The sequence below is a fragment of the Podarcis bocagei genome, assembly GCF_964188305.1.
Source record: "Podarcis bocagei genome assembly, chromosome: 6".
Classification (NCBI taxonomy): domain Eukaryota; kingdom Metazoa; phylum Chordata; class Lepidosauria; order Squamata; family Lacertidae; genus Podarcis; species Podarcis bocagei.
In genome coordinates this window covers 38,447,721-38,467,039 of record NC_138130.1, presented here as the reverse complement: position 1 = coordinate 38,467,039, position 19,319 = coordinate 38,447,721, and the positions used below count along the sequence as shown (strand labels likewise).

At 42.2% G+C, this 19,319-nt stretch overlaps 1 protein-coding gene across 4 annotated transcripts in view; it reads right to left on the bottom strand.

Moving 5' to 3' along the window:
* The window catches only part of TBL1X (transducin beta like 1 X-linked), a 133,543-nt gene that overhangs the window by 13,284 nt on the left and 100,940 nt on the right, over positions 1–19,319 (bottom strand). For 3 of the 4 annotated variants that reach the window (XM_081197100.1, XM_081197099.1, XM_081197098.1), the window contains exons 4-8: positions 15,051–15,158; positions 6,655–6,800; positions 4,696–4,954; positions 3,026–3,158; positions 2,171–2,312 (exon numbers count right to left, since the gene is read on the bottom strand). In XM_081197100.1, the coding sequence (XP_081053226.1) occupies positions 2,171–2,312; positions 3,026–3,158; positions 4,696–4,954; positions 6,655–6,800; positions 15,051–15,108 (738 nt within the window). In that variant the 5' untranslated portion in view covers positions 15,109–15,158. Of the gene's footprint in view, positions 1–2,170; positions 2,313–3,025; positions 3,159–4,695; positions 4,955–6,654; positions 6,801–14,625; positions 14,753–15,050; positions 15,159–19,319 lie in introns of those variants that run through there. The other variant, XM_081197101.1, reaches the window with a different exon arrangement.

The following is a 19,319-nucleotide window of genomic DNA, read 5'->3' as shown; positions in this document are numbered from 1 at the left end:
ACCCCCGCCGGTAATATGGGGATAATCACATTGGTCCACCTTATGTAGTTGCTGCAGGTATCATAGATATAATACACTACATTTATTAATACTATTTTTTATTTCTACACTTTTGATCGGTGACTAAGAGCACATTTTTTTACAATCCATCAGGGCAGGGGAAGCTTTGTCTATTTATTGGTGGAGAATAACAATTGGGATAGGATGCTATGCATAACGATTTCCTCATATTTTTAATAGTGCAGCTACAGCCATACGGCTCATTTCCCAGTCCTATTGTTTGCATTCATGTCATTCACACTTCTGCTCCTTCTTCTGGAGCTCTGGAGTTTAAGATTAGAAAACATCCTTGTCTGCCATAACCCCCGGGAGCTTTAGAATGTTTTGCAGAAAATTTATTCCATAGTGCGGAAAAGAGGATGGCAAGTGTGGAGCTATCTGCATTTTTATGCATGACATACAGCAAAGAGGACAGATAACAACAGGATACAAACTAGATTTTCACTGCACTGGGAAGAGGCATACGTGATTTTGCAAGTGGGAGACCTGATTCATTTGCAGGCGGCAGTAAACACTGCAAAGCAAGGAAACCTTTAATCTTACAAACCTATTTGTTTTGGCTGAGTTTGTCTTAGAGGCAGCATAAATCTTTTACTCCAAATGAGGCACTGCACAACTCTTGCATTGTTTTTGCAAATTAAAAGTTCATTACACTATTTATCTTTGCCTCATAAAAGACATCACAACACTTTGCACATAAATAAACAAAAAGGGCTCCAACTGCCTAACCAAATAAGTGTGCTTCTGGTTCACCGAGTTAATGTTGCAGAAGTATTTAACAAACTGTTGACTGCTTGCCATGCAAAACACAGGTAAATTGATGCTTCTTAAGTGGATATTGTATTTTTTTTTTCAGCTGTATACCAACCACATGATGAAGTCTATTCTCTTGTGTATTTTAATAATAAATTTGTTAGGCTTCAGTTCAAGAGCAGTGATGCAAAAGTCATTATTTAGCAAGGGACCGGGGGTGGCACCTGAGCATGGTGCCAATGATAGACCCTAACTTGACTTCAACCAGGTTCCCTGCTGGTTCCCACCCCAGTGCAGCTGCCATTCATTCATTCATTCATTCATTCATTCATTCATTCACCTCATCCCACCCAATCCCCTGGACATGTTTCAGTGATGGCCACTGGTGGTGCTTTTGAATAGGACCCAAGCTGGTGCTCAGACCTAATCTGCAGTGGCCACTTGCCAAGTTAAGTTACCCAGAATGCAATATCTGACCAAACTCAACTACAGTGTTGCATTTTGGGTAATCCAACATGGGGTCACAGCAGACTGGAGTCACAACCACTCGCCACTATAATACGCCCAGAGGCATTGCTGGAGGCGAGGTGAAGGATGGGAAGCAGCAGCCTTGGGTTGGCTAGTAATAGGCTCTCTGGAGCTCCAGGACCCTTGGCAGGTTCCCCAATGATGCAGGCCTCTGACAAAAGGACAATAAAATATTTTTGAATCTTAAGGGGTAAGTCATGGAAATGGGGAGGGCATGGTGGGCAAATCCTATTTTTTAGATTGAATATTTGCTAGATCAAAGTCTATCAAGTAACAAGCATAAAGTAACAGCATGGAAAGACTAAAAAGCTTTTTTATGAGCTGTTAAATGTTTTGCACTTGTTTGCAAAGAGGAACTAGAACTACTAGGCTACGAGACTGAATAAATGACAGAAGCACTGCGAGACTTTTACACTTGAGTTAGTATTCAGAGGTGATGGAAGGACTGCTTGCCCTTTCCAAAACAATCATTCTACCTTTAAGCTTTAAACATTTCATCCCACCTTTTATTTTCTTTTAGGTATGGGGATGACTGCCACAGATAATGACATGGAAAAATAAAGTGTTTCTGGAAAAAATGCTGCAATTGCAAGGGTCCTCCTTATCGCTGTCATTGAGTAGCTTAGCCCTCCTGAAAGAGATCAGCTGGTATGTGGGGATCCCCCTTATGGTATATAATCCCCCCTATGCACACTCCATCCATCATGGTGACAGATATTTTGCTAGTGTAAAATAACACCAGGTTGGAATGGAAGCACCAACTTTTTAAAAAAATATATAGCAATCTACATTTCACAGACACCTTCAAGAGTTTTAGCAGTCAACTTACATTCCAGTCCAACGATGTTACATCCTTATTGCTGGGAACATCATGTCCTCCTTCTCTTATGCAGTGCCTCAAGACGAGTTGAGTGGAACTACCATTACTGTTCTCATTTAGATTCCATATTCTGGCTGTAGAGTCACCAGACCTATCAAGAGGAAATGTGTTTGTCGTGCACACGGAACAGGATATGAATGTATATTTGTTAACACACACAGGAAATGTTTTTTTTTAAAAAAAACCCCAACAAACGAATAGACTGCTTTTCTTTAACAACAACAAAAAATCGCAAGGCACGTTCAACGACAACATGATGAAATAATATAGAAACCGAAAACGATTGAGTAACAACAACTCCAGGACCTCACAACTTCCAATTTCTAACCATAACACCGTAAAGCAAAACTGCAGTAGTAATTGCATTTGGAAACCTGACAGAACAAGGCTAACAAAAATGCACTACGAAGGGCAATCCACTCTCTTGGAAGTTATTTCACTAGATTTTGGATTTTATTAGATTCTAGGGCCATAGCTAGTAGCTATGTTCTAAAAGGAGGCTCAGGTAACAGGCAGAGGAAAAGGCTTTATGCCTGAGAACCCTAGAGAGCCCTTGACAATCACAGTAGACAATATGGTGTAAGATGGAGGAAGCAGTCTGACCCAATACAGGGCAGCCTCCTAAGATCATATAAGCTGGTTTGAGAGAACACATTAGCCACAATGTGTTAAGACTATGTCTGTCATAACAATGACATACAGAGAGGGCACATGAGATCCACATTACTGATGCTCCAAATCAGCACTGACTAGAGATCAATGCAACTTAAATACAGTGGGAGCTGTTCTAACCCTTTAACTTACCCCGATGCTAGCAGATCACTGACAGGATTCCAGGCACAGATGAACACCTCTGATTCATGACCCCGGAGAACTGTTGCTTTGTTAGAAGGAATTTCAACATCCCCATCAATTTCCATTGGCTTTGAATGATTATCTGCACGACAAAACACACACATTGAGGTAAGGCAGTGATTACGTACTGTTAGTTATTCTTTTCGGTTTTGTTCTGTTTTGCTTTTTCAAATTTTACTCTTAGCTGTAATTATTTACAAAGAAGACTGGACAAAACCATTTAATTCCAATAACGTACAACTTATTTGATTGCTTTATGCTGGCTGCATAAACACCCACTTTCCTTACCAAGATCAGAAGGAAATGTAACTCTCTACATTCAAGAACAGGCTTTTTAAACAAGTCATATTTCACACTATGATCTGGGTGAACTGCTGATAAGATGACATTAATTATAACAACAATGAAAACCGCACACAGTGATTAGTTTCTGCTCCCTTCTGTACATTGCAAACTGTGCAATTAATGGCAAGAGATCCTATAGGGAAAAGTAACACATAGTTATACTGCCAAATTTTATTTACACATGGATAATTCCCAAATAAATTAATCTTTAATCCTGGGACTATAACATCCAAATGGGGGTTAGGGAAGATAGGGTTGGGGAAGATGTATCTGAAGAAGTGTGCATGCACACGAAAGCTTATACCAAGAACTAACTTAGTTGGTCTTTAAGGTGCTACAGGAAGGAATTTTTTTATTTTGACTATGGCAGACCAACACGGCTACCCATCTGTAACTGTAATAATGTATCAGCTTTGTGTTCTCCATAAAATCATGCAAGTTAAATACAAGTACACATATCTGCATAATTTATTCTTCTAAAAAGGTAAAGGGACCCTGACTATTAGGTCCAGTCATGGCCGACTCTGGGGTTGCAGTGTTCATCTCGCTTTATTGGCCGAGGGAGCCGGTATACAGCTTCCAGGTCATGTGGCCAGCATGACTAAGCCGCTTCTGGCGAACCAGAGCAGCACACGGAAACGCCGTTTACCTTCCCGCTGGAGCAGTACCTATTTATCTACTTGCACTTTGACATGCTTTCGAACTGCTAGGTTGGCAGGAGCTGGGACCGAGCAATGGGAGCTCACCCCGTCGCAGGGATTAAAACCGCCGATCTTCTGATCGGCAAGTCCTAGGCTCTGTGGTTTAACCCAGAGTGCCACCTGCGTCCAATTTATTCTTCTAGTCAGAGGCAAAAAGGTAAGGAGCTGTGCTAGGTGATATAAGCTCTGTCTTGAAAGCCTACGGAGTCCCCTTTCCTGGGCTTCAAAAATCCAAAACGTATTGGACAAAGATTTTCTACAGGCACAGGAACCTGGTCCCAAGTTGTTCAGGGCTTTTATATGTTAACAACCAGACCTTGCACATGGAGCAGCAGCTCATCAGCAGCCAGTGTGGTTCCCTTAGTAAAGATGCAATAGGTGTTCCCCTCAAAAACCTGGCAGCAGCATTCTGAACCAGCTTCAGCTTCCAGACCAATCCCAAGGGAAGCTCCACATAAAAAATAACCACTGCACTTCTTGAGGTGATGAATTCGGAGCCCAGACCCAAACCAATGGTTGTGCTGCAGTTGCACAAAATCCGGCACTCGCGAGCCACACTCATAGGAAGCGTACTTATTGCATGTGCCCCATTCTCCTCTCCATTCACAGTGGCTTCTCCATTCTTTGGTGTGTTCTGCTGAGGGACAGCAGTTGTCGTTGCTGTAGAAGCTGTGGTGGCCGTGGTGGCCGGCGCTGTGACTGGTGCCGTGCTAGCTTGCTGTTGAGCTAATTTCTCCCGCAAAGCCTGCTGCCGAGTCTGTACCACGTCAGGCATTACGGCGTCTATCAACGATAGCGACTCTATAGGCCTGCCGTCAAACACTGTGCCGTCCTGAGGGAGGGGAAGGAAAATGAAAAGAAAACGAATTAGGAGGCTGAGAGGACAGGCGACACCCAAGAGAATGCCAGAATACGGTGACGGAGCCATCTGTAACAACCTTCTGTAAGAGAAGCCTCTTGGTGAGTTTTTAATCACCACACTCTGGACTGCTGAGCACACAGTGACGGAACAGCACTGGACTGAGTATTCTTGTTGAGATACAACTGGCGCCCACTAACTGTGCTTTCCAGAGACAGTAGCAGTAATTTTTGTTCCGATGGGCTTTCCCAGCTGTATAAATGGGTCTTTGCCACAAATATCCATTTGTTAGGGTTTTAGTTTTGCCTTAAATGTATCTGTTGTTTCATGTTTATAAATGACTTTGTTTTTATGTGTAAATAGCCTTGATGCAGTGGTTTTGAAGGTGAATAATATTAATAATAATAATAATGCTAGTAATAGTAGTAGTAATAATAATATGGCGTCCCCAGGAAGAGCTGGGAGAGCTCAGGAGCCCAGGAAGAGCTCAGGAGCTGCTATTGGTCACTGTAGACAACACTGACCTACATAGACCAATGGTCTGACTCAGAATAAGGCAGCTTTCTAGATTCCTAGAAGAGCATTGGGTCTGAAAAGGCATTCTGAGATCAAAGAAGCATAGAGCTGGAAGGAACTCTGAGGATCATTCTACTCCAACCCCCTGCAATGCAGGAATACACAGCTGCCCCATAACAGGATCTTAGCTGTAACCTTAAGAGTTATCAGTCCCATGCTCTAACCAACTGAACTATCCAGGCTCAAATTCACCCCATTTCACCTTCACTTCTGCAATAATTAATAAGACTGCAAAAACCAAAGGCCCATCCAGTCTAGCCTTCTCTTTCACAAGAGAGGCCAACTAGGTGCCTATGAGAAGCCCATAAGCAGAAGCAGAGTGCAGCAGGACTCTCCCTATTAGCGATTCCCAACAACTGGTATTCAGAGGCACACTGCCTCACACACACTGTCATCATGGCTACTGACGACTATCTACTATGTGTATAAAAAAACAAAAAAACAAAATTCATTTGTCAGTTCCTCTTGACATGTTTGTTCAGGATGAAGTCTAATCTGAAAATTTTGGAACTATAGAGTACAGGGAAGAAATCTGATGGGAAGACAGCATCTTTCCATGCCTCTCTGCTTTACACATGCGCTGCTTCTTTTTTAAGATAGCATAATTTAAAACAGCAAGAGAATTCAAAGGAAGAGCCCTTCTCAATGATTTAATGTAAACATCTTTACAAAGAAAATCCAGATGCACAAAGCTATCATTGTTTCTCCTTTATTAGCAAATGATGCCCATGAATGCCTTCTTTCTTGGCTGGTGGCACAGCAACCGGGAGGTCTACGGAGGGCTACCTCCCTTGTATTTTTAGCTCTTGCTCTCTCTCCTATTCTTAAAGACACATAAGGCAATTGTATCTAATTGCTCAGTAAGGCCTAAATCTTTTCCAACCCTCTGGCACTGTAAATATACTTAATTTCTTACTGTTCTGTATTGATTCCTTGCACAAATGCCACCTGGTTATCCATTCCAGCACAAAACTGTGGCTTGCTCTTGGGTAAGAGTCAACGGAGACAGGCAAGAGGTAGGTTCTTCAATATCTAACATACTCCATATGCACCCTCAAGTGGTGTGTGTCTCCACATAAGAAAACACAGCTACTCACCTCATTGATGCTGATCTCTGCTTCCACATACTGCAGGCCTTTCTGAAGTATGGAGATGAGGGCAGCAGGTGGCACTAGTGTCCCATTGATGTTGGATTGGCTAATATGACTCTCTATTCCAAATGTGAAGGCTGAATGGGAGAAACCTGAAAGCAGGAAGGGAAGCCATGATAGAAAAACCTAAACACTCCTTAATGTGACACACACACACACCCTAAAAACAGCGCTGCCCAAAACCTTTGCCAGCCTAACCATTTAGGAGGATCCATTTACCAGATTACGTTGGGTGGTTACAAAGAACTTCAACAGCCTCCTCCTTCTCCTAGCAGTCATTTGCAAACATACTTTGCGGAGAATGCAGACTTTGCAAAGAAATAATTTGTGCTAAGCCAAAAGGTGTTCTTTTTTTTTTAAAAAAAAAGCAAAAACACACACCATTTTGATGCTTAAACTCTTTTTACAGTGCACAGGTTGTATTTGCCTACAACCCTATGCTCACAACAAGGGAAACATTCTCTCACACAGAACAAGACAAAAGCACCTTTTCAACCTTCTGCCCACAGTTCTCATTACCAGCTCAATCCGACATGCACAGTGTAACTGTTCTAACAGGAAATGAGAAGCCATCCCCAAGAGGTAGACTCTCTAACTGCATGTTTTTTTGCAGGCAACAACAAACTGGAACTGCACCACGCTGGCCCAGTGCAGACATAACAGCTGCTGATCCATTAGCTGCAACACCATTCGTGCAATTAACAATAGCATGATTTGATGATTTTTTAAAAAAGCAAATTGCAGATGTGGGACCTCAAATCAGATTAGGGCTTTGACATGGGACGGTTTCTTTTTAAAACCCCTCCCCGCTGCTGTTGTCCCAATCTGAGTCAGAGCCCCTGTGCCTGCCCTTTGCATTGGGGGTGGGGGGTGTCTCTCTTTTGCTCTAACAGCTGTTTCCCCACCCCACAAATATCTATAGGAGATGTGAGAGCCCTGATCATGACCATGGTGGGGAGGCAAAGAGTTACCCCCCATCAAACTGCTCTCCACCAGGTTCCCAGCTCTGATCAGTCCCCACACTAGCAATTTAGGTTTAAAAAGCCAATCAAACAAGAGGGAAGTTTGGTTCATGTGAAGTCATGAAGTAGCACAAGATTTCTGTATGTCTGGTCTAGTGAGAAGGCAGAGCTGTAGTGCTCATCTAGATGCCACCAAGGTGCTGGAGGAAATACGGATACAATATGAAGTAATAGAGGAAGTGGACAGTGAGAAACAGCTCAGCCGAGGTCCCTGATTTTCAGCCCTTCTGTTCCATAAAGGACATCTTTCTCACAGAGCTGAAACCAGCTCATCTACTGCTGTACATACATGTAATCAAAGGAGAGGCAAATTGAATTCTGGAAGGGAGTTGAAAACAAATCATATTCTTAAGAGGCGTGAGCTATATCGCAAATGCTGGTCAAAGCTGACCTGATGAATAATCTGGTAGCAACTGGGAGTTTTGGCACGCAAACATTCACAGAGGCCTTGTAGGTGGGTACAGATATTTTCACCGCCATTCAGTTGGCGCTGACATCTGCTCTGCATACTCGGTTGCTGAGAAGGCGATTAACCACCCACAATGGTGACAAACTGCATGCTCTTGAGTCTTCAGCTGGTGGACTATTCACTGTCAGACTGGACAATGCTGAGACTTTAAGCCATGGCACAAAACCTTACTCTTCATCTGAAGGAAGACCAGGCGGAACCCTTAGAAGCAAAATTGATTGCTGTGTGAAGTGTTCAGGGTTCCAGCCAACTAGCCATGCTCTCTTCCAGAATATTCCATACCATTTTCTCCCTCCCTAGGTTTTCTATGCCACCTCCTCAGTCATCATTAAGCTGTCTGGGCTTCCCACCTCCCCAACTTATTGTTACCTAAAGGTATTTACAGTATTTCAAACTTCGCAATTCTCCCAAGTCTGCCGAGTTCTCTCTTATAGTATGTGGATGGTTTCGGCTTACATAAGGAACCACACTCAGACAATGAGCTCACTGTTAGTATATAGGATGCTGGGGGGGAGAGATTCTATTGCAGCCAATGCAGTGTTACATGTACAACTCTACTCTGGAACTCTGAATTTAGAAATTAAAAATGTTCAGAATGGAAAAGATGGAAAGGAACAGAATAACCATGGTGCAGTTCGGTCTTTGATGGCCTCCTGCCCTCTAGATGTTTTGGCTGATAGGAGTTGTGCTGGGGGCCGGGGGGGAGCCCTAAAGGACGCCAGGCTTATTTGCAAACACTTGCTAACTAATGACAGCTACTGTTAACAGTGGTTAGCACTGCTGCAGATGCAACTGTAGAAAGAAGGAAACATGCAAAGGGGTATAAACCATCATAACCATGATGAAGGACTGACCTTGATTATGAATACCAACTAACCAACATTACCCCTCAATGAATTCTTCTACACACCATTTGCTGCCAACAGGAGGCAACTTCAAGGCAATTTCTACAGCAATTAATATTTGTGTAACCATCAGCACAACCTGAGTGGATAAAGAGCTAGGTACGCTTTGTTGTGATTTTTACAGTCACAGCAGTGCTGTTTAGAGAGCTGTTGCGATTACAGAAAACCGCTGCAAAAATGTACCAAATTAAAAACTTCAAAGCTAAGGAACACTTCAGGACTGGAAACACAGAAAATTCATCAGTATGTGCTACAGAGATGGCTTCGTAAGAGAAAATACTGAAAGCTTAAATATAAATAATGTGCCCAAGCAATTTGGTTTTTAAAAGGCAACATCAAGGGCTGCCTCTTGCAAACTACTTTAAAGTTGGGCTAACTTTCTGCAAGTTACTTTTGTAGTTGAAATTACTGGAGCAAAATTATCACCATATTACTACTGGAGAATGAAGGTAACATTACAAAAGCTTTGGGGTAAGGAAGTTGTCTCATAACATTCTAAAGTGAAAATGTCCCAGATGCCAAGAGCATGATTAGTTTATAAACTGTGCCCCTTTATAGTGTGGCGCTGTGAGCTGTATTGTCTTTGAAAATGCATGTAACCAGTCTAAGTAAGTCAATGGTATCACTTCTCAGGTAAAAACAAAAAGATAAATCCGTACGCAACTCAGGGCTAGTCAAAATACAACCACTGCAGGAACTGCTTGAAGCGGCCTCTGTATGGTAGTTACTTCATGCAGTGAGCTGTTAGAGGATACTGGCTTGCTGAATAAGTAGGTCTCCATGGGGTGTACTGTCGCCACCAGCAATGTCTGAGAGTAGTGGAGGGACAACTCTTGGAAAACCAATCCACAAGGCAATCCGGCACATATGAAATGGCTCACTTTACGAAGCATCCATCACCCAGAAGGTGGCAGGCATATTATGAGAAACAGCCCCTAAGAAAACAATGCTCGGCAGAGCCCAGCACAGATTACATGAAAAAGGAGGGAGTTTTCTCCCACGGAGACATTGGAGGAAGAGAGAATAAAAATAAAAATAAATGAGTTGGCCTAATGTCACCCACCACAATCATTCAATTCAGGATGCGGAGAGAAAAAAAACCATTTTGCCCATATGAGAAATGGTGTTCAGGTGTCACAAACCCACACTTGTAATTATGAGAAATCTCCAGATATATGGGGGGCAGCTATTCTACTCCCTCTTCTGATGGCTTCGGAGATGAAAGTCAGAGGAATCTATTCTTTCCATTCGTAAGAAAACAAATGGGACCACTTTTAGATCATGAGGCCAAAAAGCAACTTCCACATGGCGAACATGCCGCCCCATCAAATACCAAGCAAAAAGAGAAACAATTCAATCTAAACAAGGTAGTAGTACAACATGGGGTGTGTGTGTGTAGCAAAACCATGTGATGCAACATTTAGGCTGCATTCACATAGCAGTTTATCCAATATCCCCACTAACTGTAAGTTTCTGCAGTATATTTGAGTTTTCACACAAAAAGCCGCTCCCAGAAAATAGAATACAGTGGACCCACAATTTATGGTCCCTTTATATTTGCGATCGCAACCTGTAATTTCCCACTCTCAGTTTATTTATTTCCCCTCCGACAGCACACTCAGTAGGTTTTCCTCATCAGCCTCTGGGAAAGAGATTCAAGGGCTCTGGGGGAGTGCCTCCTTTGGGGGGGATGGTTGGGAGGGGGGTCCTGACTTTGCATGATTCTGCCTTTGTGCACAGACCCCCAGAACTGATCCCTCACGTAAATGGTGAGCCAACTCTATTACACGTATATAGTGCTCGTTTCCATGTTATTGCATTCGGGGGGGGGGGTCTGCTTGCAGCTCCCTTATCCCGGAAAATCATGGGAATAAAGAGACAAAATTTGGGGTGGTACACCGGCGTACAATTTTTTTTCATGGGGAATCACAGGGGAATAGAAGGACATGTGTGTAGAAAGGGTGCAGTGATATTGTCCAATGATGTTCGTTGTTGTGTCTCACCAAACCCACTAGCGTGGTGTCAATGAAATTTAGTGTGACATTCTGGTACAGTGGTACCTTGGGTTACGAACTTAATTCGTTCCGGAGGTCTGTTCTTAACCCGAAACCGTTCTTATCCTGAGGCGCGCTTTCGCTAATCGGGCCTCCCACTGCCGCCGTGCCACCGGTACGTGATTTCCATTCTCATCCTGGGGTAAAGTTCTCAACCCAAGGTACTACTTCTGGGTTAGCGGAATTTGTAAGCCGAAGTGTTTGTAACCCGAAGCGTTTGTAACCTGAGGTACCACTGTATATTGGTCAGAAAGCCACAGTTCCATAGCACTTCAGTGTGAAAGGAATATTAGGAAACAGTACAGAAGCACTAGCGTTATAATCAGGAAAACTAATGCCATGGATATTCTTGGTAGGTTTGTGAATCTAGCCCATAATGTCTTCCTTTGCTCACAAAGGCTGGATTTCCCCCACTCATTACAAACAGCTGGTGGGAAGGAACACACTAAAATGAACATGATCTTACCAACACTGTGGTTTCGGATGCATTATTAGTTTGCTCGTTTTCAAATGATAAATAAATAAAGATAAAAATGAATAAATGCATGATATAAAGTGTATACTTCAGCATAGATCTATGGAAGCCATCACAGTAATTTCCATAAATGAGACTTGGATAAAGACTGAAATGCATCACTGCAGTTACAAATAAGTCTTGTCTTTTTTTAAAAAAGGAGGAAAGCAATTTCGTCAGCACCCCAACCATATCTCCAGCCCTGAGTAGTTCAAACTGCCTGCGTTGCTTTGCCAAACTGCCAGATATGTCTACTGGAAAATATCTCGCACTGTATAACATCTGGGCCTTGGGAGTGCCTTCTGAGACAATTGGGGGGAGGGGCGTGGAGGAAAGAGGAAAGTGGGGGGGGGAGTGTAATGAGATCCTTGGAAATAGTTTCCCTAACCCTTAAATGGCAGTGACAGACCTGTTAGTAGATGCCTAACAAAAATCATCTTTCTAAAGCTTTTTTTATAGCCGTGCACAATGAAGATGAAGTATTCTGAAGTGTCACAGTTACTTTTTAAATGCTTGCAGCACTGTAATAAGTCTTGCTTCTCCAGAATTCTCTCCTAGTTACAAAACATTGTCTAGCCCCCGAATGAAGTGTGTGTGTGTGTGTGTATCTGTCTGTCTGTCTGTCTGTCTGTCTGTCTGTCTATCTATCTGGAATGTTTTTGCAATCAAACTGCATCTGAGGGCAATGGGCCATCATTGAGACTTGTTCCTTCCAGAGGGACTCACTCCACTACTCTATTCAGTGTGGTAGCAAGAAGTCCAAATGCACCCTTTTTTAAGGGGGGGGGGGGACAAACAGGGACAGGACACAGAGGGAGGACTGAAGCCCTCATAAAGGAATCCACCAGACTGTGGATTATACAGTGGACTCAGATCATGAACTGTGCTTCCAAGACAGTGCAACCCACAGAACTCTGCTTCCAAGGTAGACTTACCTGATCCAATCCAGTGAGATCAGATCATGATTGGATCAGATGATTCTACCTTGGAAGCAGAGTTCTGTGGGCTCTTCCTGCATCATACTGTCGGGTATAGGATTTCATTCTAAGGCATTTAAGATGAGAATGACTACAATAATAAGAATTATTATTACAGGTTATCCTGGGAACTGAGGAGAAAGGATCTTCTTTTTTGAACTACATACAGTGGTGCCTCGCAAGACGAAAAGAATCCGTTCTGTGATTCTCTTCGTCTAGCGGTTTTTTCGTCTTGCGAAGCAAGCCCGTTGACGGATTAGCACTATTAGCGGCTTTTAGCGGCTTATCGGATAAGCTGATAAGCGGCTTAGCGGCTTAGAAAAAGGGGGGGGGACCCGCAGGAACTCGCAAGACATTTTCGTCTTGCGAAGCAAGCCCAAAGGAGATTTGTTTTGCGAAGCACCTCCAAAACGGAAAACTCTTTCGTCTAGCGAGTTTTCCGTCTTGCGAGGCATTCGTCTTGCGGGGCATCACTGTAGTGGCCAAAATTAGAGCACACTTGACTGTTTGCTAAAATGCATAGTGTGTGTGTGTGTGTGTGTGTGTGTGTGTGTGTGTGTGTGTGTGTAAATAATAACCTTTTTGTTGGATTGAATGACAGTTCTTTTCAATATCTGCCAAGAATATAAAACTACTGAAATTTTAGTTATCTGTCAGAGGAGGAGAGGAAACATCTTTTACTAGGAAAGTACTTCTAAAAACTTGAATAAGCTAGCAAAGATTAGCACCATTTAACAGTTCTTCTTCATTACAGGTTTTGAGGAGGAGGAGGATAAAATGAAACAAATCCTCTTTCCTATTTGCATACTGTGGCATTAGAATGAAAGAGCACTCCAGATTCTGCCATTCACTGTGCCTAAGCTTGCAGATCCATAAAATCTGAGATCTTTTCAATTTGGCCAGGATACAAAACAAAACCCTCTTTTACCTACACAGATGAACATTCTTTTCTGCTCTTTCCCCCTCTGTGTGTGGAGGAAGAAAAAGGTTGTAGGAGGTAATTGAGACAGCATCCAGCTTCATTTTATAACAAGGGAAATTATACTCTGCAGATTTAGTCCTTAACTGTGCTCTGCAGTCAGTCAAAATAACCACCTGTAACCAGCAACACTGAATAGGCAGGCCATCACTGTTGCCACATGGTAATCAGTTTGCAAGGATTTCCAACGCTGAAATTATCCACAATTGGTCACTGCAGCTTTTTTAGCAGCCAAGACAGTAAACCCCAATTTTCTTTAAATTCAATCTAACTGCAAAGTGCCTCATTCAAATATCACACCACTCTAAAAGACATGTATCAGTAGCTTCCAGAATAACTAACTTCTAGAATAATGTGGCTCAAAAATACCAGCTAGTTCTTATATACATTGTTCGCCAATTATTCAGAATCTAGGGTAGGAGTCACTTTCTCATATGGGGGAGGGGGAGAATCATTAGGTGCAGCAGATAAATTCAACCTAATACAATTCAAATTAAAAACTGAAAAATATTAAGATGTTTCTCCTCTTTTACAGTTGCCTGAGTGCAAAATGTGTGTTCGCACAATGGCGCTGTCTCCCCTCTTCTCTTCCCCCCCACATCTGCTCAAGGAGTTTCCCCAATATCCCAGAGCAGATCCAGGGAGGCCTTGGCGTGTGTGTGTGTGTGCGCGTGAGAGAGAGGCAGAGATTTATTCTGCAAGTATGAATTTTCGCACTTACGGAATGAGTTAGTTGGATACTGGCCCTTGGTTCTAAACTCAGATTTCTATGCATGACAAAACCAGGAAAATCCTGTAGAAGCTACTTCGTGATGGCTGTTCGTAATCAAAGATTTTACAACTACACATAGACTTTAAATAAAGTACAATAAATGCTGTTTCCACTCACTTACTTGCCTTTTTTTAATCGACAAATGAACAATTAAATCAAGCACAACTTTCTAAAGGCTATACACTCAATACAAAATTCAGCAGAGAAAATTCTTAATTTTACTACCATATTTCTTTCAAGCTGAATTGTGGTGAAGGGGGTGATTTGTGGGGCGGGGATCTTGCAGCTGGGGAGGGGAGAGTTGCAGCGCACATGGTGACCTCAACTGTTTTTCTTTCTGATTTGCAGATATGGAAACCAGTTTGGTATTTTCCTACACCTGAAAAGTGGTAAATAAATGTTTATAATAAATGCTAAGGGCAGGCTCGAACACTTATTTAGTGAAATGCAAAGTGCAAGGTATATGCATTTTAGATAACAAAAATGAACTGTAACAATGGGGATAAATGCTACTATTTGTAAACTGTAAAATATAATGTATTGTTTATACATCTAAATCTTGCTATGTGATCTGGCAACAGTCCAGTCAAAACTCTTTGCTAGAACACTCTCAAGGACATATAGAACGTTGCTCTAAAAGAAAAAGTTACCTGACTCCTGAAGATAGCGATACACCAAGAAATTCACTTCGTCACTGGTTATGCTCATCTTAGCCCCACCTCAATATGATGAGGTCTGCAAGAAGTGTGATCCACGCTCTGTTTAAAGAGGAAGAATGATAAAACACAGCTTTGGATTACAATCACCTAGTTGCTTTTAATTAAACATTCATTTCTATGGCCACATACTAAGGTATACATCAATTTACATCTGAATTACAACCAAAGTTCAAAATGAATTGACCATAGGAAAATAATCATCATCATCATTTACGGAGTTGGGACACCATTTAATAGAAGTCTTGAAAGAGCTTTCCCCATGCATTGACAACCTCACCGTCAGGTTACTGCAATGTGTTGAGCTGAGTCTGGTGCAGAACACAGTAGCTAGGTTGATTGTGGAGGAAAACTACTCTCAGCATAGGACACCTTGCTTGCTGGATTTGCAGGGCGGGATGTGCACTAGTTGCCGATCTGTTACTGGGTCAAATCCAAGGTGTTGCCACAAAAATATAAGGCCCTCTTGCAGCTCAGAACCAGGTTACTTTGAAGACTGCCTTGTCCCCTGTATACCCAATAAGTCACTGTGACCTATGAGAGAATCTCAAGTGCAAGTTCCACAGTCATTCAGAGCAGCGCTTTCAGTGTGGCTGCCCCTGTTCTGCAGAACAGCATTCGTGTTGAGATGCAGCAGACACCCACTATCAGCACTTTTCAGAAGCAACAGAAGACAGTTTTGCTCTGACAGGCTTCTCGAACAGAATGAATGGGGTCTCTGCCATAAGTGTCTATTTTGTATTTTTTTAAACACACACACACACACACACGCACACACACACTACACACACACTCTTAACTTGCTGTTTATAACTTTTTGTTTTTTGCTATTTTCACTATGCATGGTGCCGAGGTGCTTGCGCAGAATGTAATAACAACAACTCCGTATATAATTTTAGTACAGTGCTGCTCTCAGCGACTGCAAAGGACCTGAAGCCACCAGGCTCAGAGATGCAAAAACACATGGCAGTGGAAAAGCTGCTGCAGCAAAACCCTCTCTAGGTTTTCCAGCTCTCCAGCAATACGGATCCGCTTGACCCCCTGGCACCTACAATTCTAGCTCAGCCATACTCTATTTTTAAACAGCTCAAGTAGGATGCCTCCTCCCTCCCCCATCCATTCCTATAAATTAGATTTGTGTCATAATGCATCATTAAAATCAAATGCAAACATTGCAGAACAAACAGAGAGGTCTATTTAGAACAAACCACTGAGGCAGAATGTCCCTTTGCCCATTTGGCAGCACAGTGCAGCAATTTGGGTCATACAGACCTTCATTGTTCTAACCCAACGTCAAAGCATTAAATAAAAGTTATTGACACCTTCCTTCACTGCAGAAACTACATGGTTGCCCCCAAAGTGTGGGGGGAAATGAAAGAACCGAAAGCAAAGCCCCCTTATCTGGCACTGCTTCACCAGGTGAGGTAGCATTTAAGACAACACTTAAGAAATTATTTGGCAGCGAATATGTCATAAAAGTAGGGACGCGGGTGGCGCTGTGGGTAAAACCTCAGCGCCTAGGACTTGCCGATCGTCAGGTCGGCGGTTCGAATCCCCGCGGTGGGGTGCGCTCCCGTTGCTCGGTCCCAGCGCCTGCCAACCTACCAGTTCGAAAGCACCCCCGGGTGCAAGTAGATAAATAGGGACCGCTTACTAGCGGGAAGGTAAACAGTGTTTCCGTGTCCTGCACTGGCTCGCCAGATGCAGCTTGTCACGCTGGCCACGTGACCTGGAAGTGTCTGCGGACAGCGGTGGCTCCCAGCCTCTAGAGTGAGATGAGCGCACAACCCTAGAGTCTGTCAAGACTGGCCCGTACGGGCAAGGGTACCTTTACCTTTACCTTATGTCATAAAAGTACAAACTGAGTAACTTAAATGTAAGAACACCTATGGAAACAAGAGTTTATAACCAAACGAGCCTCTTTTTCAAAGAAAATATTGTGCATTAAAAATAAAAGGGCCGTATTAGCTTTTAAACACATAAATATGCATAGACAATGCATCAAGAGGCCATGTATTTTTGCCTTTCAACCTACAAGACTTCTCACTACAGCATTTTTTTAAAAAATAATTTGATCTAGTAGCTTCAGTATTTACACTGCCCCCTCTGCCCACTGGAAAGTATTAAACAGCATTAAACAAAAAATAAGAAAGGGCAGGTTATTAGTGTCGTGGCTGGCCTCTCTTTCCCTTCGCAGCTAAGAGAGCCTTTGCTCCTTGAAACTGTGCTCAGCAATCCCTGTTGCTTAGAGTAGCATCTGCTGCTTTAAGTCAGCTATGCTCATCTACAGGTGTCCCCAGAAGTGAAGGTCATGCATGACTCTAGCAGATGTCCCTGCATTATTTATGTCAGCCGCTCTTCGGAGCTGTGCGGTGCTTTCATTTTACTGTCCTCACATATTTTGTCAACAATTCAGATTAATTACCCTCACCGACACTAACCCTGTAGTTTGACAATTATGGCAAATTCTTCCTTCTTCCTAAGTGTTAATTTTATTTACTGTGGTGATTTGTACTTCATACAAAAGCAACCTCCGTATTATTATTATTATTATTATTATTATTAATTATTATTATTTTGCTCTTGAGGAAAAGGCTTGGTTTCTTATCCTCTGCTCCTCTTCCTTCAGATGACTTCCTAATTAAGGCTCAGCTTTCAGAAGCATTTAATACTTTTTTTGGGGGGGGGGGTTAAAAGCACCTGTCAGGAATATTCAACAGTATAAGAAAGACACAAATGATAAAACGATGGTGCAAAATGGGATCATTGTTTATCTTAAAGCCCAGTCCTGCGGCTAGAGAAAAGAACTGTTTTGTACATGAAATACTGGCTGTCATACCACTGCAAGATCAGTGAGTCGTCAGCTAAGCAGGTTGCAACTAAGCAGTCAACCAGAAATAGCCACTGTGGCGCTTGAGTCAATGCCAGGATCACACAACACTGTTGCACCACACAGAAATGGCATGTGGTGGACAGGGAACGTCTCACTCGTTCATCCTTTCTACAGGCATTTGTGCCACTATGGAACTATCACAATATAGCTTTGGAATCAGGGAGTTGGTGCCTTTTCTTCTTGTTGAATTGCACCAAGGTCATATTTAGCAAAACTTGAAACTCTTAGACGCATCATGCATACATACAACCAAACAAACGAACCAAAGTGCCTTGAAGCAGCAGGATGCTTCCATTAAACAAACAAACTCATATTTATTTAAGTATTTTATGGCCCAAGATTTGTGATGCACCGGTCTGGAACATTTCTATTTAAAACAATAATTAAACTGCCAAAAATATTAACGAGTTACCATATTTCGGTCCACTGCAACATTCAGGGACTGGGCTACAAGATTCAAGATTGGTTCCAATGTAATAATGTATATTCAAATAATGGTCACACAATGAACGCATGCAGACAGACAAATCATATTGGAATGAAAGATCTATAAAATGGGTCTAGCCCAGTGGATCCTTTTATTAATGAACACTGAAAAACCCATTTGAACTTAGCATTCTTATGTATTTGTCCTTACAGAATGACCAGAATGACACATAAGAATAATGAATGAAAGAATACAGCCCTTAAGGGATATGGATTCTAGTGTGCAGTCTGCAACAGATTTTCTGAGCAATTTCTGCCATGTTTGTTTAATCTCCGCCTGCTTGGTTCTAATTTATGACAGAGTTCAAACATATTTATTGAAAAGTTTTTATGAATATGAGATCATTGAATGACACCTTGACTGAGCATAGCTCAAAAAACCACTTCTCTCAGAGCTCTTGACAGTACATAATACATACATCATTTTCTTTGTATGTCACCTTTCCATAGTTAAATCCATGCTCAAGGCTTGCAACATGAAATATATATATATGTAATTACAAACATAACAAAATGAGTCATAAACAATAAACAAACAATAAATAAAATATCAAAAAGTATCAACAACAGCCATTCTATGGATGCAGACATGTTACATTAGAACTGGCCAGAGTGATGTGAATTCTATAACCAAGATACATTTTAAAGGGCTAAATGTTATGTATGTATATATGTTCTTAGGCACTTACCTCTAAAAATAGACTCAAGGCCATTTACAATAAGAATGTACAGCAATATAAAATATGCAAAATTAAAACAGCCATACAACTGCACTGACTATTAGTGGATGCATTTCTAAGAATACACCACCGCCTCCACCCCCC